General features: G+C 41.5%; 1 protein-coding gene across 9 annotated transcripts in view; it reads right to left on the reverse strand.

The window, feature by feature from the left end:
* Nucleotides 1-25,066, reverse strand: part of WARS2 (tryptophanyl tRNA synthetase 2, mitochondrial) — a 76,852-nt gene that overhangs the window by 14,911 nt on the left and 36,875 nt on the right. For 8 of the 9 annotated variants that reach the window (XM_024570293.4, XM_045203709.3, XM_045203711.3 and 5 more), the window contains 3 exons: nt 23,585-23,842; nt 6,951-7,031; nt 4,097-4,182 (listed from right to left, as the gene is read on the reverse strand). In XM_024570293.4, coding sequence (XP_024426061.1) covers nt 4,097-4,182; nt 6,951-7,031; nt 23,585-23,842 — 425 coding nt within the window. The remainder of the gene's footprint in view (nt 1-4,096; nt 4,183-6,950; nt 7,032-23,584; nt 23,843-25,066) is intronic. The other variant, XM_045203710.3, reaches the window with a different exon arrangement.

The following is a 25,066-nucleotide window of genomic DNA, read 5'->3' on the forward strand; positions in this document are numbered from 1 at the left end:
CCTTACCAAGCACAGTTACACAGGTCTGTCCCGCGCTCATCTGAACAGCCCCTCCCATTCCCTTCGCAGACCGCGTACCACTCACTCTCATGCCAGTTTTGACTAAAGCAAACACTAAATACACTTGCCATGCGTGAGCATTTTATGACGAGGCCACACATATTATCGATTTTCTGGTGAGAGAAAATGCAAGGATTCTCTTTCTTCCTACTTACCTTTGTTTTCTGTATCTATCTACATTTATCATGTAAATATTCACAGACATTCTGGCTATGACCTTTTTAAAAATCCAGCAATATCTGAACCAAAACTAAACAAAATCAAACAAAAACACCCCAAGTGCTTGAGCGCTGTTACACAGAAAACAATGGCACAGGCTAAAAATCAGACCTGGGTTTGAGTCCCGCCTCTGCTACTTATTATCAAGCAATTAGGAATTCCTGAACTGGGGAGGAAACATAATAAAACACATGAGAAATGCATGTTAGCAGAATAAACACTGTAGTAAACCAGACCTGATTTTATAGTACTTGTCTGCACGCTTTGTAGTGGTCCGAATGGCACGCATGCCCAGGAAATGTGGGATTTGTGTGGGTGGCAACGGCTCCCCTGGGGACCATCTGACAGAAGATGGCCAGAAAAAAGAGCCCAAAGGAACAGTCTGTGAGCTGAGCATGTGCAGCCAGCAGCAGCAGGGCCGGCTGAGACCAGGCAGGAGGGAAATGTGGGGATGTTGTTTCTCTTAGGAAAAGGAGCACGCAGGTGTCTGCTCCGTGTGTACGATCTAATTGTGGCATTACAGGCATGTGGTTCCCTAGGCTATAGAGTGGTCAGTCAGCTTGAATACAGGTAATTACTTACCTTTACAGAAAAATACTTTTCAAGATTTTATTGATTTATTTTTAGAGAAGGGGAAGGGAGGGAGAGAGGGAGAGAAACATCAATGTGTGGTTGCCTCTCGTATGCCCTCTACTGGGGACCTGGTCTCCAACCCAGGTAACTTGCTCTGACTGGGAATTGAACCAGCAACCCTTTGGTTATCAGGTCGGCGCTCAATCCACTGAGCCACACCAGCCAGGGCTATAGAAAAATACTTGTATCTATTCGCTTTAACAAATTGTGTGTAAAACATCAGAGTCCTGATGGCAGTAAATAAGGATCTGCCACCATAATCCCCCTTTCAGAAAACAGGAGAAAGAAAAGCATCTTATACCATTCTAAGTACATGTTCTCGCCGGCAAATCGATCAGTAAGAGTTAAAGAAGGAATATTTACAGCATGAAAACATTTTTGCTCCTGGGAGTGGGCTGGGGATAACTGAGGTTGGAAAAGAATACTTCTCCTTGGAAGCGCCCTGCCCAATGGTGTGAGGACCAGCCAACAGCGGGCAGAGTGAGATAGACAGGAAGCTGTCAGAAAGCTCTTAGTGGTTACCTGCCACATCTAAAACAGTCACTGCTTTGTGTAAGAAGAGAGGACACGCACAGCCTGAGCCATGGCTCAAAAAAGGGCCGAGCATAGGAAATACAGAGCGTCTGGCAGGAGGAAGGCCTGCTGGAGTGTGGTTGGTAGGGTAATAATATGGGTGTAACAATTTATAGTTCTAATTCGAACATTTCACCTAAAATGTCACAGGGTGTGCTTGAGTGTGATATTCTTATGTTACAGAATTACCTGCTTATGATTTTGTAATAAAAGACTTTGTAATAAAAAAGGGGTGTTATTTGTGCTGGACCCTGTATTTATACATTTAGCATACATAAAAATTTCTGTATTTAGCCCTGGCTGGTGTGGCTCAGTGGACTGAGCACCGGCCTGCGAACCAAGGGGTCGCTGGTTTGATTCCTGGCCAGGAAGCATGCCTGGGCTGTGGGCCAGGCACCCCCCGCCCCCAGTAGGGGGCAGGAGGCAGCCACGCATTGATGTCTCTCACCCTCTCTCCCTCCTTTCCACTCTCTCTGGAAATAAATAAAATTTAAAAAATTTTCTGTATTGATATATAAAAATAATACATTTAGCCCTGGCTGGGGTGGCTAGGTGGATTGAACACCGGCCTGTGAACCAAAAGGTCGCCAGTTCGATTCCCAGTCAGGGAACATGCCTGGGTTGAGGGCCAGGGCCCCAGTTGGGGTGTGTGAGAGGCAACTGATCAGGTTTCCCTCCCTCCCTTCCCCTCTCTCTAAAAAAGTAAATAAATGAAATCTTTAAAAATAATATATTTATCGGTATATAAATACAATGTATAAAATAATATATAATATATGACATATATTTAGAATATATACAGATTTGGGGATCTTAAGGAACTATTTCTGTCAGTTTCAGCCTTTTCAAATGTTGCTCTTACACTCTTAAAATGTTTGCATTGATTGTATGTGAGGCGATTTCAATTTATATAAAATCTGTTTAGTAACCCCCCTGAGCATTAACCCACTTTGTAGACGAGAGAAACTGGAGTATTTTATCATTCCTCCAATTGTATTTTGGGCAACTGATGAAGGTAAATCCATCATCACTTTAGCATGTATGACCTTGGGTGGTCCTGGCTGTTCACGTGATCTTGTCTCCTGACAAAATTACTGGCTCCATCAGGAGGGTCAGCATGGGCCTCTGGAGACCAGAACCAGGCCCGAGGCTCCAGCATCCAGGACCGACTGCACAGCTTTGGGAAAACTGTTTAACCTCATGCGGTCGGTCGCATTTGTAAAGCCAGGGATTAAAGAAGGGGCCCTTTAAAGTCCTTTCCCACTGTGAGTGCCCTGTTATCACAGAGGGCAATCCTTCCTGGTAAACGCAACTCTTTCACAGCCTTGAGCTCAAAGGACTTGCCCATCACAGATCTCGAACTGCTAGGGAGATCTGCCATGCGCATGGGCTTCCGTATCCTGGTGCAAAGAACCCTCAGCCCGCGGCTCTAGGAACAGGTAGCCCTTGGAAATGAAACTAGATATAAGACTGTCATCATCAAAAACATAATCATCATCAACCACGACCAAGTGCCAGCTCTCAGTCACAGCACTGCCTGGCCCGTATTCCACTTGAATCCCTTAATAATCCTGTGTGGGGTAAGTATTACTCCTATTGTACAGATTAGAAATCAAGGCTCTTTACAGAAACTTTCTAAGTAATTATGCTACTTTGCTACGAAATATATGATCAGATCTTCCCTAGAACTTCACTTGCTCTTCCTGGGGAATAGTATTACAGACTTCCCAGGATAAATCAAAAGTCACTTACAACAAATACTAAATGCTGCCAGGAGCCCAGCATTCAAGTTAATATAATCCTTACATATACATTTTAATCAGAAATAAAGATAGCCAGCATGCAATACTCAACATTCCTTATCTGAAAGCTAAGCAGCTACTCTTCTGGTCGTTTCCGTGGGAACTGCACTAGGGCCCTGGGGCCACACCACAAGGCACGTAGGCTGTCATCTCCACGCTATCGTCACGCGCACACGCAGATTTAAAATTCAGCTCCTCTGTCAAGATTTCAGGTGCCCAATTGCTACCCGCAGGTCGCGCTACAGTTGTGGGAAGCACGGATACATCTCACAACTGCAGGCGAGTTCTGTCGAACAGCACTGCTGTAGCTTCTAGAGTGTTTGAGAAATCGACACTTGAAACTCTGGAAGTTTCATCATTACTGGGGAAGTCCACGCTGCAGAGTGGCTAAGAGCACAAATTCTGTACCCAAACTTTCTAGCCTCAAACACGGGGTCCAAGCTACATGACTCTGAGCAAGTTACTAACTTAGTCTGCCTTAGCTGCCTCATCTGTAAAATGGGCATGATAACAGTGTAACTTTTACAAGGAGTTGTAAGCACTAAATGGGTTAATGTATGGAAAGCACTTAATAACAGTCTCCATAGCACATGCGTGCTATTGAAATGTTAGACCTTAACACTATTAGTTTCACACTGAACATACGTCCATAATTTAGTATCTGTTACTGTAGAATAGATGCAAACCGATTTTTATGTCTGATCCTTTCTGTGTCCACCTTCCCCATGAGCCCACTGCCACTGGAATAGGTTAAAATGCCCCCTTGTCAGCAGGAGGACGCATGAGACCGGGTACACTCGGCTCCTTACTTGTACAGCAGGATGTCAGCCGCCTGGAGCACCGGGTATGTGAGCAGGCCCGCGGTTCCATCGTGCTTCTGCCTGGCAGTCTTTGCCTGTGGGGTGAAAAGGAGGAGGGGAAGAAATCGACATGAACTAGTCATACTGCTAAGGCAAGACATCTTTATAGCAGGCAAAGGGTAATCTGAAGCCACCAGTACAAACACTGCATCTCAGTTCCTTTTAGCAGCTCGAGCCATCTTCCGGCTGGCCCGTCCTCAGGAGCCAGGCCTAGGCAGGGATGAGGAGAGTCCACTCCACCACTGCCACAGTCTCTCACTCATTTTATCAAGCTAAGGGCATAGAGTTTCTAAGTTTCCGAATCAGATACATTCCTGATTTCACAGGTAGGGCCAGGAAATGTCATGAACTGAAAAGTCTATGAATTAACATAACAAATGCCTGTTGTTTGTCTGGGGGAACCGCCCAGTAAGTCTCCTACTGTGCTGCCGACAAAACCGGAGTGTTCCCTTCAAACCTCATTTAAGAAAACACCACCACCCCCAATCTTGGCATGTCAAAAATAAAAAGAAGAGAAATTTAATCTACCAATCCTAATTATCTGCATTGATCTTTAGGTGCTAAAGTAAAGTGATTCCAGTGAACAGGACAGGTTGTAGGGAACAGAATATTTCCTTAACAGGGAAGCTGATGGAAACACCAGAGGTGACATTAGAAATAGTTAATAACCGGTGAGCAGTGGGTGCCAACTATAAACTACTAGTATGTTCCGCTGAATATGAGCCCTGGTGATGCCAGCTCCCTGTTGCAGTTAAACGGGGCTGCCAGGTAATTTGGTTGTCAGAGTAGAGCTATTTAATAGCAAGGAATATTATGTGCAATTCACTGGCAATTGCTTCCAAGGCCAGGTATCTTGCTGCATGTAAAATGATAAATAGATATCTTGGTGTGTAGATAAATCTCATTTGTTCAGTTAACGTGAATCTCTTCTCAGAAGTCCTTTTATTACTGAATGAATCAAACGACTGAATTTATGGACTTGGATGATCCCCAGCACCAGGTTCAACAACACTCACAACTCGGGCTGCCCAGCAACATGCAGATACGCCCCGTGGGTCAGGGTCTGAAAGGCAAAAGCTTCGCTCTTCAGCCATCCTAACGTCAGTGTTCCATAATTCACTTATAAACTTAAATTTCCTGGTCACTGCTTCAAGGGGTTTCTGGCTTACAGCAACTGTGCTGTAGGCCATGCAAAGGCAACACGACAGTTCAAACCCAGCTCCCCCAGTTCATCTCCTTACAATGTCCGTGATAAAGGCCAGTCCCCAATGATCACTGGGTGGAAATAATGAAAGTTTAATTTGAAAATGAGCAAATGGGAAAGAACTCAATTTTTAAAAATTGCCACTGCATTAGATTTATAGTCTTTTTATATTAGAAGTCTGAATCTTGAAATTACAAAGAGAAGGGAAAGATGTGGAGAGCGCTAATATTTATTGAGTGCTTATTATCAACACCAGATGGCTTATATCTGTTATCTCATTAATCCTCCCAATAGCCCTGACTCCACTTTCCTACTGCACTGTCCCGCCCCTCACTGCCCCCGATCAAAACCAAGCTGGTGGTTAGATCTTAGATCTGGAACCTTCCCTTTTTCTCTTCGTACTTTCTGATCACTTGTTTCACTGTCTTTTCTCAAACAGACCACAAGCCTCATGAAAGGGGCCGCATCCATCTGTCCTGGTGACTGCTGAACCTCTAGTACCTAGTGTGAGAGGAGACTTGGAGAAGAAGTGACCACAGGAGGCAGTAACGTGCTCCAGGTTAAGGCTGGCATTTCAAGTCCCTGTTTTCCCCACAAATACGAAATTACGGGCTCAGGGCAAGGCTCCTCCAGAGCATCATCACACCATTCACTGGTGAGTGTTACCAGGAGGTCCTCAGACACTATTTTCAAGGAGGAACATTTCCTATTAAATTAGTATTCAGCTCTTATAAAAAAAGGATTTCAGCATTCGGTTGAGTGTTAGAACGCTATGATAAACAGGGAGAGTCTTGCCTAAAGCTAAAATGTGGTAGGGAACATCACAGAATTCTGTTCTGAATTCTTGTCAGGTAACGATTCTGCAGCATCACCAATGCCTCTTTTCCAGGCACTGTCATTTTAAGCTCTGTGCACGGACCTCTGCAGCATATGCAAAGCTGCCCAGCCGGCTTGCTGGAAAGAAGCTTGAAACTGAAATTAGCATTGACATAGTCAGAGCCTATCTACCCCTGCGTTATCCAGTTGCAAAAATAAATGGAAGTGTTGGGAATTATCAAATTTATCTTTCTTAGTTGAACTTCTAAGAAAAAGCCTAGCCTTAATTTTTCTGTGGGTTTGAACTGTTGCTGGGACTCAACTTGTTTAAATGTTAAATAAAATATTTTGTCTCTTCTGCCCACAATGAAAACGTTCTCACCTCACTGCCAGTTAATCCCAGTGCCGATGGGACAACTTCAGAGTTCGGCAATCCAGATATAGTGACTGTTTCTTAATTATAATGTGGCAGCTTCAAAGCCATTACCAAGTCCATCCAAAGGTTACTCTGATTCAACCATACACAGATAAAATCAAGTAATAAGTTGGATATTTTTACACAGTTTTTCAGTTGGAAGGAATCTTAGGAAACTTTTAACTTCCACTTAATACCACGAGGCACAGAGTTTAAAGATAGCTCTTCTAGTTACTAGTGAGTTGCAGACGAAGAAAGTTAGTAACTTGGGATTCCCAGAGCCTACCACAAAAATAAACAGACAGGGGAAAAAACATCTGTAATGGGACCTTGAACTTCTGCGTGTTAGTCACATTATAGGCACTTACCTTCCACTGGTGTAAATGCTGTAATCGGGGTAGTCTGACCATACAGGTGAGGATCCAACTCAGTTGTGTGTGTTCAGCCACCTAAAGAAGCAAAACAGAACGTTAACAAAGGTGGTCAATGTTTTCTTGCATACGCAACAAAACTAAATAGACAGGTGTTACCTTAAATGGCTGAAAATACCCCAAATCAAGGTAATTTTAAAAAGGATGGGTGACAGGGACAGGCTCATAATGCACAGGGTTTTAGGTAAAGAAGAAATCTTCAAAACTAACCAATGCTAATCTAGTGTTTAAATCCTCTTTACAACATCCCTTTCAAGCGGCTGACCACATTGTTCCGAAATCTTCAGTGAGAGGGTTTCATTAAATCCTCTTCCCTCTTTAAAAAGCCAAGGTTATTAAGAACACACACATACACACAGGTTCAAATCCCGTCTAAATGACTTCTAACTATATGAAAGTAGCGATGATAACACCTTACATGTAAATGGTAAGAAAGGTATTGGACTTTATTGGATTCTCTTTTACTGAAAGATTAGAATAAGGAGAAATTTATGAATCACTTTACCATCTCAAAAGGTGTTTTTATAGCTTCTAGTTCCTCCTCCTTTTCCTTTTTTTCCTCTTCCTTCTTTTTTTCCCTTTTTTTAAAAAGAAGTCTAGTCAACAAAAAAATATAGCCTTTTCCCAATTTGTTTTTGTTTTAACCAAATTTAATCAAGTCACCAAACCTGGTTACAATCGGGGTGGTTCCTGGGCCCAGGCCAGGTTCTAAGTGATGACCTGGAATTTGAGGCCCGTGCGTCTTGTTTCCGGACCCTGGAGATTCCGAGCCTTCATCCACTGTGGCTTTACTTGTGTCCATATGATTTCCTTCAAAAGCAGAGACTGTTGCCAACTCTGAAAAGTGGCCCCAAATGTGTTCTTTGCGGGTTTTGCCAAAGGAACATAAAGGGATGGGGCTGAATCAGCCCAGGCCTACTTTACTAGCAAGGAATCGCCATCTGGCTTAAGCTAGTTTCTCATTTTTCCCCTCAAGTCATGGAGAGGGAAGAGTTGTTTTTCACATGTTTGACAAGGAATCGCTTTTCAAGTTTTGCAAGCTGCTGGGCTGAATCTGTCATCTTTCTTCCAAGAGCCACTTGGGCCTCGCTGAGGGCAGCGACTTTGACAGCGCTGTCCATGCAAATTGCTAACTGCTGCCATAAACAAACAGCCACCAGACAAGCACTGGGACGCTGGATGGAGGCAAGAGGACTGAGCTGCTTCTGACCATTGAGCAGAACACATACCTATTAGAACTAATAAAACGAGAGCTGGGTTTCGGCATGAAGAAGCAAGAGGGGATTTTTTGCTTCTTCTTTACTGAAGTGGGGAGAGGAATAACACAGAACATAACAGTGGACATGTGGAAAGAGACAAGATGATTCCCTTCCTTCAACACAGGCTCACGTGCTTAGCTTTGCATCAGGTCTCCACAAGGTCAAGTATTTCCCTTGGAGTAGCATTTTATATTTTATTTTGATATATGGAATGAGGCTTTAATATTCTGCAGAGATCTTCCTGGTGTTTCCAAATAAGGGGGCATAAAATTAAGCCAAATTATTCTTAGACAGAAAAAAAAGTAGGTAAAAGGTCAAGGACAATTTTCACAATTTATTATTACTAATTATATAAGAAGAGTAGAACACTTCAGGCTTTGGGTTTTGTTTTTTTTTTAATTTACTCATATTTCCAAGACAACTGCTTGGAAAGGTTCAGATTTGTATCCAGAGAAAAGTAAAAATGGCACATCAATGTAGTATGTTTTGAGTTATGCTGTGAAACCACAAACAAGAGGATAATATGACCGTTTGGTCATCCACAGACAAGTCACTAGGGACCGAAGATTTCGGACGCCTCACGGTAACAGTGAAGATGCGTGTGTTCGTCAGCCACAGCAGTTCTGCTTCCTCTTGTTTGTTGTAGTCAGTCAAGAATCTGACACACAGTAGGTACTCAATAAATACTTTTTGAGTGTATGATCAATATCAAGGGCTTCAGAAAGAATGGTTAGGACCAAAAAGAATCTATTAGATTTAGCAACAGACTTGCCGTCATCCAGGCACAAGCAGTCTCCGGGGAGTGATTGGATGGACGCTGAAGTACAGGGGGTGGTTGGAGTGTGAGTAGGAGGCAGGAGACGAAGACAGATATACATGAAGTAAGACTAAGAGCTCTTCACCCCTCCTCGAAGAAGTGGCTAAGAGCTCTCTCTCTGGAGTGAGGCTGCCTGGATCCTAATGCGAGTTCTGCCATTATCAGTCGGGTAACACTGGATAAGTGACTTACCCGCTCTGTGCCTCCGTTTCATCATTTATACCATGAAGTTAACAACAGTATCCACCTGACAGTGCTTAGAACAGCATCTAGCACACAGTAAACACTCAATAAATGGTAGTTATTATTATGGGTAATTTCCAGGAGGACTTCTAATTTTTAATTTTGAGATGACAGATTCATATATAATTGTAAGAAATAATACAGAGAGACCCAGTACACCCTTCGCCCAGTTTTCCCAAAGGCGCCATCTTCCATAAGGGTAATACAATATCACAACCAGGAAACTGAATCTGGTACAATCCATCCACCCTATTTCGATTTCATCAGTTTTCCATGCACTCATTGCATGGGTATATTTAGTCCTACACAATTTTATCACGTCTAAGACATTTCTTTTGTAAGAAAGGGTAGAGATGGTGGTAACTAGTAGGAGGGGACAGGCCTACTTTACAAAACATCTTCCACTGAAGCAGGAGAGGAAGTAAGTATAGATGAGGTTGTGTCTTGTGGGAGAGAAGCAGAGGACTTCACAGCTAAGGGCTCCATTGTCTCTGAACACAGAAGACAGGGTGATTAGGAACAAATGCGGTGAGGAATATACTCAGCAGCACTGCCGAGTTTGATAGGGAGGATCAAAGATTTTCTGGAATAGAGTTCTATGAGGCATGATGCTTTGTGGATGTTTTTGTGAATGAAAGAGGGCAATCATTTGTAATATACACTCTTGGGGAAACACTGGTATTCTTGAAGAGAAACTAGTGTTCTGCCTAAATAATAAGTCTTTAAAAATTTTTGCAGAAAAAATTAAAGCAGTTGGTTGCATCTTTAATTTTCTTTGGCCAGTAAGGGTTTTAAACAGGACCCAAGAAGTACTAAACACAAAGCAGAATATCTGGGTAAATTAAACTCCATTAAAATGGACAACTCTTTATCTGACACCATCATTTAAAGAGAGAAAAGACAAGTTACAGAGCAGGAGAAGATGCTTGTAAACCTATACAGAATACATTGGTATACAGGAAATGTGGAAACTCCTACAAATTCATAAGAAAATAGCAGACGAACCTATGAAAATTGGCCAAATGCATTAAATGCAAATTAAAGTGGTATCACAGTGATACCACTACACACGCATCAGGACAATTAAGTGAGAAAGCTGAATCATACCAACGATGGTGAAGATGCTAAGTAAACAGAACTCTTACACATTGCCGTGGGATGTAAACTGGTAGTATATCACCTCTAAAAACTGTGTCCGCTAACACTCAACACTCATATATGACCAAGGTAGTCCATTTCTAGGTATGTATCTAACAGGAATGATATCAAAAATGTGTGTGCAAGAATGTAATGTGACAGCCCCAAACTGTAAGCAATGCAATTGCCCACCTGTGTAGAATGGGTGACTAGTGGTATATCCACACAATGGGACACCATAGCAATGAGGATGGATGAACAATTGCATTCAACAACACAGGTCAATCTCACAAAGGCAATGTTGAATAAAAACAAAAGGGTATGCACTAAATAATTCAAATTATATTAAATTCAGAAACATGTTATTGTGGCAGAGGGATAGTTAAAGGCTGCAAAGGGGCCTGAAGAGCATTCTGGGTATGAGTTACACCGGTGTGTTCAGTGTGTGAAAACGGGTAAGAGGCAGTAAATCCATCTACACTGGGCCTTGAATAAAATAAAATTAAAACCTTTTTGGTGTTGAAAACAAGGTGATGGGCTTCTGGAATAGTCGAGTAACCCCTGAGAATCTGCTCCTTCACAAAAGCAATGAGAACTCTAGCAAACTCTGTCCAAGTCAACTTTTTCCAAACTGTGGAAATTAACCCAAGGTGGCAATAACCTGAAGAGTATTTATTTAAGAAAAACATCCAAATCTCAGTAAAAACAGAGAGCTTTGTGGCATTTTAACTCACCCTATTCCCATCAGCCTCCCCCCAGGTCTGTGGTAGCCATGGAAACCAGCAGCCTAGTTGTCACGGGATGGGGAAAACTAGGGTTGGGGTGCCTCAAAAAGGCCCATCTCCAGAGAACTGTCACTGCTTGGCCTGTCTGACAGCCCCCTGAAAAGCCCCAAGTGCAGGGTTGCTGTCATTTGACCTGTCTTAGAGCTCATACAGTCGGAAAAGCCTGGGACATTTTTCACAAATAATCAGCAGCAAAGACTTAATATTGCAGCTGCCTGAGGTGCTGACACCAGCAGGAGAAAACACGAGGCAGGTCAAAAACCTTAAAGGGAAAGAAAGAAAAGCTGCAAAACAGTATGCCCACGGGGTGCTCGGAAAAGACCTGGCACGTTCCTGGGCATCTGGATGGCCACGTGCAGGTGCTGGGCTATGCACAGCACCAGGAAAGGCCTGAGCAGACCCTCCTCTCTCACCTCTGGCTCACCTTGAGGTCCTGTGAAAGCTCCTCGGCCAAGGATCGAAAGTATAGGATCAACGCATTTGGAAATTTCTGTTTAGTCAGTACCTGAGCTCAAGCTAACCCAGCAGAGACTGTGGTGGCCAGGCAAAGTACTGAAGACAAGACATTACAGAATTGCTGCAGAAAAGCACCAAACAAACAGTAACTACAGAAATGAACCACAGGTATGGGGGATTTCACTAGTGAATTCTAACAAACATTAAAAAAATTAATACCAATTATTCACAATCTCTCCCAGAAACTGAAAGAGGAGGGCACACTTCCCTACTCATCTAAGAGGCCAGGATTACCTTGGTACCAAAAATAGGCAAGGACATCACAATAGAAAACTACAGACCAACGCCCCCTGTGAATATAGACGCAAAATCCTCACCAAAATACTAGCAAATGAATTCAGCAACATTCATAAAAATTACACAACATCAGCAAGTAGGATTTATCCTGGAAACACATGCTTGGTGTAGCATCCAGAAACAAATCAATGTAATATTACAATAATCCAGACAATGTAGTACTGGTGTAAGGATAGAATATACAAATATATGTGTAGGTCAATAGAATAGAATTTAAAGTCCAGAAATAAATCTATATATCTATGGTCAATTGATTTTCAACAAGGGTGCTGGGCCAATTCCAATGGGGGAAAGAATAGTCTTTCCCACAAGTAAGCTGGAACAACTGAATATCTACATGTAAAAGAACGATGTTGAACCCCTACCTCACACCACACATAAAGATTAAGTTAAAACGGATCACAGACCTAAATATAACAGCCAAAACTATAAAATGTTTAGAAAAAACAGAGCAGTAAATTTCTAGGTCCTTGGCTTAAGCAATGGTTTGTTAAATATGGTACCAAGAACACAAGAAACAAAAGAAAAAAATAGATAAACTGATCTTCATCAAACTTTAAAAATGTTGTGCTTCAAAAAACATTGTCAAGAATGTGAAAGACAATTCACGAAATGGAAGAATATATTTGCAAATCATATATCTGATAAGGGGCTTGTATTCAGAGTATATAAAGAACTCTAATAACTCAATAGTAAAGAAACAGATAATCTAGTTTAAAAAAATGGGCAAAGGATTTGAAAAAACATTTCTCCGAAGATATACAAATGGCCAATGGGCACATGAAAAGATGCTCAACATCATTAGTCATTAGAAAAATGAACATCAAAACCACATGGAGATACTACTTCGTACTCATTAGGACAGGGAAAATAATTTTTTTTAACAAGACAAAGAATAACAAGTTTGGAGAAGGAAACAGAATTTGGAATGCCTACACATTGTTGGCGGAACCCTCATACAAAGTGGAATAGCCACTTTAAAAAGTTTAACAATTCCTCAAAATATTAAATATAGAGTTACCATATGACCCAGCAGTTCCACTCCAGGTATATACCAAGATAACTGAAAATATATATCCATACAAAAACTTGACACAAATATTCATAGTAGCATTTTTCATAATAGTGCAAATAACCAAATGTCCACTGACTGAGAGTAAACTGTGGTATATCCATACAATGCAACATTATTCAAAAATAAAAACTGGAGTGCTGATAGGTATTACGACACGGATAAACTTTGAAGACATTATGCTAACTGGAAGAAGCCAATCACAAAAGACGATACTGTATGGTTCCATTTGTATAAAACGTTCAGAAAGGGCAAACCGATACAAGGCAGAGTAGATGAGAGGTTGCCAGGGAGAGGGTAGAAGGCCAATGGGAGTGAATGCCAATGGGTACAGGATTTCTTCAGGAATGATGGAAATGTTCTAAAATTGACTGTGGTGTTGGATACACAACTCTGAATACACTAAAAGTCATTAAATGCACACTTTAAATGAGTGAATTGTATGATATGTGAATTATATCTCAATAAAACTGTTAGGAAAACTGTGCAGATGGAGTTCATCACAACCGCTCTCCGAGGCAACACCCATGAATTATTCTGTGGCAGTAGCAGCTAACACACTGAGTAGTCCTCATTTTCCGACCTTCGACAAGATCGCTATTTTCCTCCACACAGGAGTAAAACCCTTTCAAAATGGTTACTGGGGAGAATGTGTTCTTATCCATGAAAAAAGGAAAAGGAAGATGCCAGAGCTGCTAGTGTGTCTGATGAGACTCCCCTGCTTGCGAACACCCTTCCAGGCAGGTGTTCAGCTCCACCACTCCACTGTGACCACTCATCACTGTTGGCAATGGTGATGGTGTCAACTCGTCACTGGCTTGAAAAATTTAGCAGCATCTGACACAACTGATGACTTCTTCCTCTATGATTCATTTTCTTGCTTGGCTCCCAGTGTTATTGTAGTTTCTCTTCCTATCTCAATAGTTCCCCCTTTCGGTCTCTTTGTGTAATTCCCACCCTTTTCCCTCGCCTCTTAATATTGTAGGCAGCCGGGTTTAGTCCTTGTTTCTTTACTTCTATTCTTTTTGGCACTCGCTCACTGCAATTTCATGTCATCTCATGGCTCTACGTGCAATCTGTACCACTGATGACTTCTAAATTCACAACTCCAGCCAGACCTCCTTGCTGAACTCCAGGCTCATACATCCAACTACATGTTCAGCATCTTTCTGAGGTTATATAATGGCATCTCCAACTCAACGCTTGTCATCTCTGTTGTGGCCAACTTCATCTTTGCAGCCGCTTAGGCGAAAACCCTCTTTTTCTTTTGTACTCTGTATGTAATTCATCTGCCAATCTTGTTGCTTCTACATTCAAAATATCCTCAGAATCTGACCATTTTTTACCACTTCTGCTGCTACCCTCTGGTCTAAGGCCTCAAGTCTCACCTGCATTCCTGTAATAACTTCCGAACGGGTCTCCCTGCTTCCACTCGAGCTCTCGAGTCATCTATTCTTAACATAACAGCCAAAGTGCCCCCTTTAAAGTATACATCATGTCACTTCTCTGCTCAAAATCCTGCACTTCCCATTTCCTCAGAGTATAAGCCAACAGTCCTTACAATGGACGATGAGACCAAGCACGATTCCCCATTCAACCCCATCTTATCTGCGACTCAGATCCTCCTCCTTTTCCTCTTTGCTCCCCATTCCTGGGTTTCCTGAACACACCAGGCATGCTCCCACCTTAGGGGCTTTGTTCTGGCCCTTTCCTCTGATAGCAATCCTCTTCCCCCAGATATTCACCTGGCTAAGTCCCTCACCTTAAATCTTTGCTCAAATATTATCCAGGGGATTTAACCAGACCATACTCTTTAAAATACTGATCTGTTCCCCTCAATACCACTCCTCATTCCCCTTAATTTTTTTTTCTGTATAACCTATCACCTTCTAATATACTTCATGTTTGGCTTAGTTATTATGCTTATTATTTATTTTGTGCTACCCCAACAAAGTACCATGGCAGCAAAGATTTTTGTCTGTTTTCTTCATCGATATAACATGAATACCTAGCACAGTGCCTAGGACAGAGTGAGTGCTCAATAAACATTTGTTAAATAAATGCATGAATAAAATTAAAGGTTTATTAATAGGAAAATGTCTAAATAAAATATAGCATATTTATATAATGGCATATTACACAACAAATAGAGGGAGTGAGCTAGATTTATATGTATAAATATAAGATCACAAAAACATACTGCTGTGTGAAAAAAGGAAATTTAAAAAACGTACTACAATATGGCACTGCTTATGTTATACGCACACACACACACACACATTTTTAATCATGTTCCTTCTTGTTCCTTAATGTTCCTTAATCAGAATAGCATGATTCCAAAAGATATAGTTGCTAGGTATCAAGAAAACCCATTTAAACAATTAACTGATTTAGTAAATACTGGCTCGAATGTCTGAGATACCTTCAGTGTCCCTTGGAATTTTACTATTTCCCATAAATGTTATCTTTCCAGGAATCAGGTCCTATAAGTTTGGGTTAGTACACCTGGAAAACTGTTCAGACTCACAAATTCCCAATTACCACTTCCCGTCGGAAATTAGCAATTTCATGCTGAGTTATTTTTATTAGACTCTTATCATGCCTATGTCAAATCCCCTTAGCAGGAACCTTGTTTGGGGATCTGATGTTAATTAAAAGGACTCTGTTATCAGTGACAAACCCTTCAACTGGTCTGCCTTCTGCCAGTGTTTATGTTCACCAGTGAACATCCCTCTGTACATATTTGTATTTTTCTTACTTTTTCTTAGCCCTATACTTCTGCAGCTGAATAAATAATTTCAATCAGTCTGCTCTTGACTCAGAAGTCACCTCCATCTAAATTCTGTTGCTTATTTTGTGTATATGTGCACTATGTATTTTTTATCTATAACATTATATTAGTCGGCTTTCTTTAGACTATGCTGGGTAACAAATAACCCCAAATGTAAGTGGCTTACACCAATGGGTTCTTTCTCATTCACATTATGTATTCGCAGTTGTAGGCTGGCTATAACTCTGCTTTATGCACCTTCTCATTCCAGGATGCAAACTTAAGGAGTGTTCCCATTTGGAACATAGTATTCTCAAGTTAGAAGGAAAAAGAGCCAAGAGAGTTAGCACAAGCATGGGGCAGCTATTAAAGATTCTGAATGGGCATGGTGTACATCATACCCACTCAGTTTCCATTGGCTAAAGCAAGTCACATGGACAAAGCCAACATCACAGGGCAGGGGGAAGAACAGATGCTTTTCCCAGAGGATGCACTGTCGGTCACATGGCCAAGGACGCGGACACAGAATCCTCATACACTGTGGTTGGTTAGCAAGCTGCTCTCACAGGCCAAACGTGGTTTGTGGATTGTTGTGTTCAGCCCATGGGCTAAGAATGTTTTTATATAGTTTAGGGGTAGTAAAATTTTTAAAAAAAGAGAGAGACGGATTAAGGTGAAAGAGGAGGAGGAGGAGGGGAAGAAGAGGTGGTGATGGTGGCGGTGGAGATAGAGACCACATGTGCCCTGAAAGCTGAAAATATTTGCTATCTATGCCTTTATAGAAAAAGTTTGCTGATCTGTGTTCTTAGAGGAAATGAACATGAAAAATTAGGAACAATAACAATCTACCACAAGCGCCTCCCCCAGATTAGCTAACTTGAGGAAAGACAAGAGAGCTATCCTATACAGAACTTAATGGCAGACACAAAAAAATAAAATCTATTTTATTTTCTCTTTAGTAAGAACAGAGATCAGCAAACTTTTTCTATAAAGGCATAGATAGCAAATATTTTCTCTTCTATAATCTCTTTAGTAAGTTTTTACGTTCAACTTCTATGTGGGAATATCTGATGGCCCCAGAAATTCCAGTCTAACAAAATATAAAGGCTTTTTGGACTATACGAAAATTAAAAACTTTTGTTCATCAAAGGATACAAGCAACAAAGCATAAAAGCAACCATCGAGATGGGAGAAAACAAAGAACTCCTACAACTCAAAACAAAAAAACAAACCACGTGGTTAAAAAATGAGCAAAAACCTCGAATAGACATTACTCCAATGAAGCAACAAAAATGGCCAGTGAGCATGCAAAAAGATGCTCGACATCAGTAATCATGAGGAAATGCAAATTAAAACTATACTTTTCTGAATGTCTACAACAAACTCTCCTGAAAATATTTTATTACTAACTATAAAGAAAGGCACTATCATTAATTTGACATCCCCCCCTCCTCTGCCCATCTTCCATTCCACTCCACCTTCAAACAAATCAAGGCGGCCGGGTCGGGGCAGTGTGTGCACGGTAGGGTAGGATGAAAGGAAGTCATCATCTGCCGTGTATTACATATCATGCCATTTAAATAACCCATTATAGACATGTAGGGGGTTCAGAGAGCTGGAGTAGCTTGATCAGTGTCAAAAGGAGGGTCCGAGTGGATTCAGGCCAACAACACTTGGCCTCAAAGCCTGTGCTCTTTCCACTCCGAGAGTAAAGAAAACCTCCTCGTAAAAATGTAATTAAGATATGACCTAAGTCTGAGGCCCAGAAGGGACGGGTGCCAACACCACAACTTGCTCATCAAGTCACACAGGAGCACAGAGCTGGGAAAAAGTGGCACTACCCGGAAGCGTCTTAGAGAAGGAAATAACACGAGTTTAGTTACATAATAATCTCCCTAACTCTCTCTTAGTTGTGCCATGGGCCATTTAGATCCTTTGTCTCTTCCTAGAAACTTGGGAGATGATGCCGGTTTCACAAATCGATCCCACAAGTCCGCCAATAATCTATTGGATGTTCGCTTCCTTTCTATTACGAGTTGAATGTACACCTGTTGTTGGCAGCCTAACAACTCTGACAGGTCAACAAATGTAAGTTTGTATTCAAATATGCTCCCAATATTACTAGGATCCATGAAAACATGAGAGATTGTCCAGGTTTCGGCCATGGTGTTCCACCTCCAGGATAAGGAACGACGGGTCAGATACAACTTCTGTGCGAATTCCATGACCCAAGACTCATGTAGTCAGTTCTGTGGCCTTCATTCTGAAACCCATTCCCCCACAGCTCCCTTTCCTTTATTATTATTGATTTTCATTTCCTGGGAAAGAAAACATGACTCTAATTAGAGAAGGAGGCCGCATTGTAACATGGCAGATTCCATTCTCTTGCCTCCACTCTTCCCCGACTGTTCGGCCCCTCCGCAACGTGATGTCTGTGGTTGAAACTGTCCTTTGCGCCTAGCCTTGGCAGAGAGCCATGCCCAAAACTATGAACTCGAGCTTTTATCTTCCATCTGCAGGGTGATTCATTGGAAGGAAAGTAACAGCTAAAGATGTGGAGACACACACCTCAGAGACAGCTGTGGGAATCAGATTGGATCTGCACTCAAGCCTGCTGGAAATAAAAGACCATTGACTTTGGCATTGGGATGAAAACCTCTGCCAAACACACATAGATGGTCGCGCGCTCTCTCTCTCCCTCCCTCCCTCCCTCTCTCTCTCTCTCTCTCACACACACACACACACACACACACAAACGTACACACACACACACCTTTCACAGGAGACGCTCTGTAAAATTCCCCACATATGGCAAACATATTTTAGGGGAAGCACCATGACTAGAGGCCAGTGGGAGAGAAAGAAAAAGAAAATAATGAGAAAAATCTTCAATAAGCCTAAATTGTTCCAGTCAGACTGCTGAGAAAGAATGCAAAGGATTGCAGATGAAAATTATTGGTAAAATCAGCATTATAACATAGCTAAATTCTTTCCCTGCTTCAGATGTTCCTAGAACCCACTCTGGATGCAACAATAGCACCTGGGGAACTAGCCCTCGCATTTAGCTGTAAGTACTTTGCTTAACACAGGGAATATTCATGAAAAGAGCACATTCTATAAAATAAAAAAATTCTCTAATTTACACTTTCAAATATTCTTAATTTTACTTGTAAATAATTGTGGGGAAGGGATGCAGGTATAACTAATTCTAACTTGCAGTGGCTGCCAACACTTTAAGTATAATTGTTTTCTAAATTACTGTTTTCTCCGTGACATATTTAATGATCAATTAAATACACAATGGAATTCCCAACATAAAGGAACTAACAAAAACCTTGTTAAAATGTAAACAACCGATCTCTAAGTGATCTGTTTTAGAAGAACCGATTTATCACATTTTCTAAAAGTAAAACCAGGAAAAAAAGACTCCCATTTCTGCTTTGAGGAGTTATTGGTGAAAGTTAATCAGATCATCTGAAGGGACAGAAACTAACCTGGCGATAGAAAGTGGGGCAGTGGATGGAACACTGGCCTGGTATCCTCAGGGGCCTCATCCTACAGGCTCTCCAGAAACTGAGTTTAGATTTTCATCCTGAGGGTGGGAGAGATGCCACGAAGCATGTTAAGTGGAAATATGACCGAGGTGACAGTGTAGGAAATGGGCTATCAGTTTCTGAGACGGACGCAGGAGTAAACGTGTAATTTAGTTGTCCAGGAAAGAAATAATGGCAGCCTTGAGGTCAGCTCTAGCTCTCCACTGCCCCTCTGCCATCCACTTCTGAGGCAAAGGCACAGTGGGGCCAGAATAAGGTTCTCTCCCGGGAGTGTATCTTCCGGAAGTGGTACCTTGGAAAGAAAAAAAAAGTTCTGGATTTGCCACCTACAACCTGTACGACCTCGGGTAGCTAATTAAGAAGATATATTTGTTAAGCGTTTTAGTAAGTACCAGACACCTCTCAGAGATGGATTTAAGTGCATTTTCTAATTTATTTAATCCTTTCACACACCCTAATTTATTTGTCTGTGAAAGAACAGTAATGCCTAATTTACATGCCATTTTGAGGATTGAAAGAGAGGTCACATACATGAAAAGGCTTCGTAAATCTTACACATTTAAAAAGGTTAGCTACCTAATGAATGATGTCCAGTGTTTTTTTCTCGCTCTAAAAATGCTATGAGTATTTTCTTTTCAATCCCCATCTACTGGAGAATCCACAGGTTGATAAAAAACAGTTGTTAATGATTGATTTTTGTATCGCAAACCACCAATATGGACACTGGGATGATTCTCTCACCTGCTAGAACACTGCAAATACGAAGCCAAGTGTTTAAATTATAGTTGCTAAAGGGAGACCCACTAATTTGGTTAGACTTCTCCATGAGAATGGTTCTAAGAAGCCAAAGCCAGTACATGCCTTCACCACTTCAGGACAACGCGGGAGGAAGAACCACTCCTCCTCCTCCTGACTAACTGAAGCTTCACGGCCATTCCGTCTAGGTGCCGGTGCCGTGGGCGCTAGCCAAACACAGCTCTGTTCCCTCTATTAAAATGGTGATGAGCAGCTATGTGGGGTGGTGGTTTACAGCCACTAAATTTCGGCCAACCCAGACTGGTGCAAAAAGGAAGCAACAAAAAAATTAAGGTTTATTTCATGTTCAACAGAGATAATTTTATAGCAAATAAACAAAAAACCTGGTCAACATATTAAAGGCATAAAAAAGTAGGAGTGTAAAAATCAAAGTTTTAAATGTTTTAAAAAATCAACTTTACAGAAAAGAAGCCTTGGTCAACAAATCAAAAGGCATAAAAAAAAGACTAAGGATCCATCACTGAATGTAAGGTATGGACCTTGACTGGATTATCATTTAAAAAGCCACTTCAGGAGAATCAGCATAATTTGAATATGAACTGGGTATTAGAAGATAAATGGAATTATCAACTTTGTTAGGCATGATGACAGTATTACGGTTATGTAAGAAAATTTCCTTAGGTTATAGAGGCGCACTGAGCTACTCAGGGAATGACATGCCACGATGGGTGGCATCTGCTTTCAAACAACAGTCCAACAAAGAAAACACCGATGAGACAAATCACAGAGTGTGAGTAAGTGATGCGGATACAGCGTACCATTCTCCCTGCTCATATATGTATTTATACACATGTATAGATATGCACACTCATAAATTATATGTATTTATAATTTTCTTTATTACCTATTTAAAAAAGGAAAGAAAACCTGATAAAACATCCAGCCCATCCACTGAGCTGTGATAAGGTTGGCTGCCCCTATTAAGTAAGCGGGTGGCCCCCACCAAGCTTGTCTTGAGGTGAGAATGCACCTGAGAAGGCTTTCATTCTGTCTTTGCGGGACACATTGTAGAGTGTGGGATGGTGAGGACCTCCCTCAAATTTTAACGGCAAACTATCGAAACTCTCCCAAGGGGGCCGGAGGCAGGGATGGGAGTGGAACCCGGACAGAGTTTAGAGTTGCACGCAGGCCACTCAGACTGAGCCCCCAGTTACCCCACTCTCTGACCTGGACCCACAGCCACTTTGGGATCTGATGAGCTCACTGTGCACCGTAAAAAACCAAAGGTGAGTTTTATTATTCCTCACGTACAAGGGAACACTTACAGAGTCTCCATTATGTGGGTTACTCTCAATTGCTATTTTGAACAGCTAAGTACAGCGTAGAAGAAGATACCTCAGTTATTGCAAATATTAAATGTTTATGGAGGTCACCGCCAAAAATCCTTTGCAAAGGAGAAAAAAGGTATAATATGGTTATCATTCTTGGGGGGATGAGCTCAGTGTGCAACTAGTGGATGTGGTGGTAAATAAGCATTCCATTTTATTTTTTAATCCTTACCCAAGCATGTGTTTGTAGAGAGAGGAAGAGAGAGGCAGACGGAGAGAAACATCAATGTGAGAGGAAATAGATCAGTTGCCTCTCATGCGCACCCTGACCGGGGATCGAACCCACAACCTTTTGGTTCATGGGACAATACTTCAGTCAACTGAGCCACCCGGCCAGGAGAAAAAGTGTTAAATTTTAAAGATCACTTAAAAGAGCAAACTGGTTTCTTTGTGGAGATCAGACATTTTCATCTGCAAGAAGTATGAATATAAGTACTGGGAATACATTTTTTTAGAAACAGTATCACATAAGGATAAAAGAAAGCTTGCATCAAAAATAGCTCACATGGGCTGAAGAAGATGTGCTTTGGAAAATGCACTGGTGACTCAAAAAGTAGCTCTAAGGATAACCAGCACTAATGTCAGAGATGGGCATGAATAGGTTGAATAAACATTGTTTCATAAAATAGGAGAAGCACATTCCTTTCAGAGAGAAGGAGGGAGTTCTTCAAGGTAGGAAAACCAAGAGGGCGAGAGATCTGGGGACAACTAGTGTGAAGAAGGTAAAACCTGTGGGGTAAGGATGGCACAAAACAAATGTCTCCAAGCATTTGAAGAGCAGCCATGTGGAAAACTGAGTTGACCTATTATGTACTTTTGAGAGCAGAAGTTAACTCAATGGATGGAAGTTACAGAGAGGCAGGTGTCTGCTCCATATAAGCAAGTACTTTATAACAATTAGACCTGTCCAAGATTGAAAGTCATGTGTGAGTATAGACTTCCCGATCAACTGCAAGGAGGGAAATTGAAGTAGATTACCTTTATGGTCATTTTTTATTCTTTTATCAAATTATCTCCAAGCTGACAACAAGTTTAACGTGTTGATCACCAATTTATTTTGTGAAGACACTCTCCATTTATTATATATTTTTATAATGGTTGCTGTGTGAATCATTACATTAAGTTCTGTGGGTGATAAAGCATACATAAAAATAATAATTGTCAGAAGTTTATGACCAAGGAAGGAGATATACACATGTACAACACATGCCACATGTGTATACATGTTAACACGTGTAACATGCCATTCCGTGGCTGGGGCTCTGTCACAAGGCTAAAGCAGAATGAAATGAGGGTGTGATCCCATTAACATTGTCATCTTTTTTGCTAGGGAGTCTCTCCAGGGCCTGTCTCTAGTCCAGGCTAGCGGCCTGCCCAAGAGCAAACTGATTCGCCCAGAGTGAAAGTACGAGTCAAATATTCTGGCTTTGTTCTGGAACGCTTCTTGGCTTGCACTCAAGTCACTGGACATTGCCTTCCAATTTCCCCACTAGTTCTCTCAAATCTTCTCAACAGCTATTATACACAGAATGAACAATGGGACTGATCCAATAGGCCTTCCAGATGCAACACCCAATGAAGCGACACTGGAGTCACATAAAAGCACTGGCCTCTAAATTCTGTCCTCGATCCCCAGGAGATTAGGCGACAGTATGAAGTCATCAGTTGGAATGCAACCCAGGAGGGGAAATCAATTCCAGGGTTGCAAGTACTAGTGAGACACAAATTTTGGTATATGAAGCATTATAAACTTACCATGTATAGTGGGGGGAAAAATGGAAAATGTTACTGCATTATAATGATACTTAATGATACAAATACAAGGAAAACATTAAAATGAAACAATAACATTTGATGAAATCACCCTTGAACATAGTTTTGTTTTGTTTTTTTAATTGGAGCTAGGTTAACCATTCAGATTTTTCCTCAAATAATCTGAAAATAAAAGTCTCCTTGGTTCTAGTCTGAAAAGCTGACCTGAGACTGCTGGAAAAGGATGCTCTTCTCTGGGTTTATGCTGCAGGCAAGGAGCGCAGCCGTCATGTCCAGGACGCTCTGCCGCAGCACGGCTGGGTCTTGGGGGACGGTGATGGAGTGCAGGTCAACGATGCTGTACAGCACGGAGCCAGGCTCATCCTGTAGGCTCACCCAGCTCTCGATGGCCCCCAGGTAATTGCCGAGGTGAGGGATCCCTGTAGGCTGAATGCCCGAGAACACTCGCCTCACGGCATCTTTCTGGAACAAAGGAAAACAAATATGTTTGCTTCTGAGGCAGAACCCACGAACCCTATGTCCACGTTACCATAGCTACAATGGCTAGTCCTTGTTTTTAAACTGCAGTCTGACAGTCATCATTCTTAGGCATTTGCTATGTGCCTACTCTGTGCAAAAGCATGGTGTTAAGTGCTATCAGGGACAGAAAATGATATTCAGAATGTGGGGGTTTGTGCACTCAGAAACTTGTGCACACAAAGACACATCAGAAAAGGTCGGCACCCTCAAGGAATGCAGTCCAATGGGAGACAGAGGGCGTGTTTAGGAAAAGATGAGTAACCGAACAACGTGGCGACATGACCTTGGTCAGTTTGGAAAGACAAATAGTGGGGCACTGGCTGGAGTTCCCCGGAGGAAAAGACAACTGTGGATCTGGGGGTCAGTGCGAAAAGACTTCAGACAGAGAATCGAGTTTCACTGGAGATTGAAGGGACCTCAAGGGTTTTTCACATGATTTCATTCTTTTTTAAGTTAAGAAATGAAGGCCATAGGTTAGGGATAAAGGCTACTATTTACTTAAATGAGTTTTCTTTAAATATAATTGCTGATACAACTATCTGCAATATTGTATAACTACCTAGGTATAATTATAATGAGTTATATAATTAATATATTTAAGTACGCAGGATCTTGGGCTAGAAATTTGGAAACCTACACTCTATTTCTACTATTACCTCTCGATAAAGTTACTGAACCTTTTCATGCTTCGGTTTCCTTTTACTTTTGATAAATCACACTTGGTTTTTGTATTTCTTCGAAAGGAGCGTTATAATTTTTTAAACTGGTTTACACTTTCTAATATTGAAGGTAAAATAGTAAATGAGAAGAAAAAAATATAAAACAGGGTGAAAATATACAATTTGTTCCCTGAATGATTTTGCACCCCACAGTGATACACCAAAAATGAATGGATATCAGTAAATGTGCCATGACTAAAAGAATGTGAAGAAATAAGATGCATCACTACCCTTGCAGCCATAATTTACGGGACAGCCACGACGTTGCGGGCATTTGCGCTCAGTGCTTTCCGTAACGTATTTAACCCTTGTAACTCCCAATACGGTAGGCTCCGTATTACCTCCGATTTGCAGATGAGGACACTGAGGCTCACAGATATTAACAGGTTGCCCATGGCCATGCAACTAAGTAAGTGGTGGAATGGGGGTTTCAGCCAGGTACCACCGG

This window comes from Desmodus rotundus, chromosome 12, assembly GCF_022682495.2.
Source record: "Desmodus rotundus isolate HL8 chromosome 12, HLdesRot8A.1, whole genome shotgun sequence".
Taxonomy (NCBI): domain Eukaryota; kingdom Metazoa; phylum Chordata; class Mammalia; order Chiroptera; family Phyllostomidae; genus Desmodus; species Desmodus rotundus.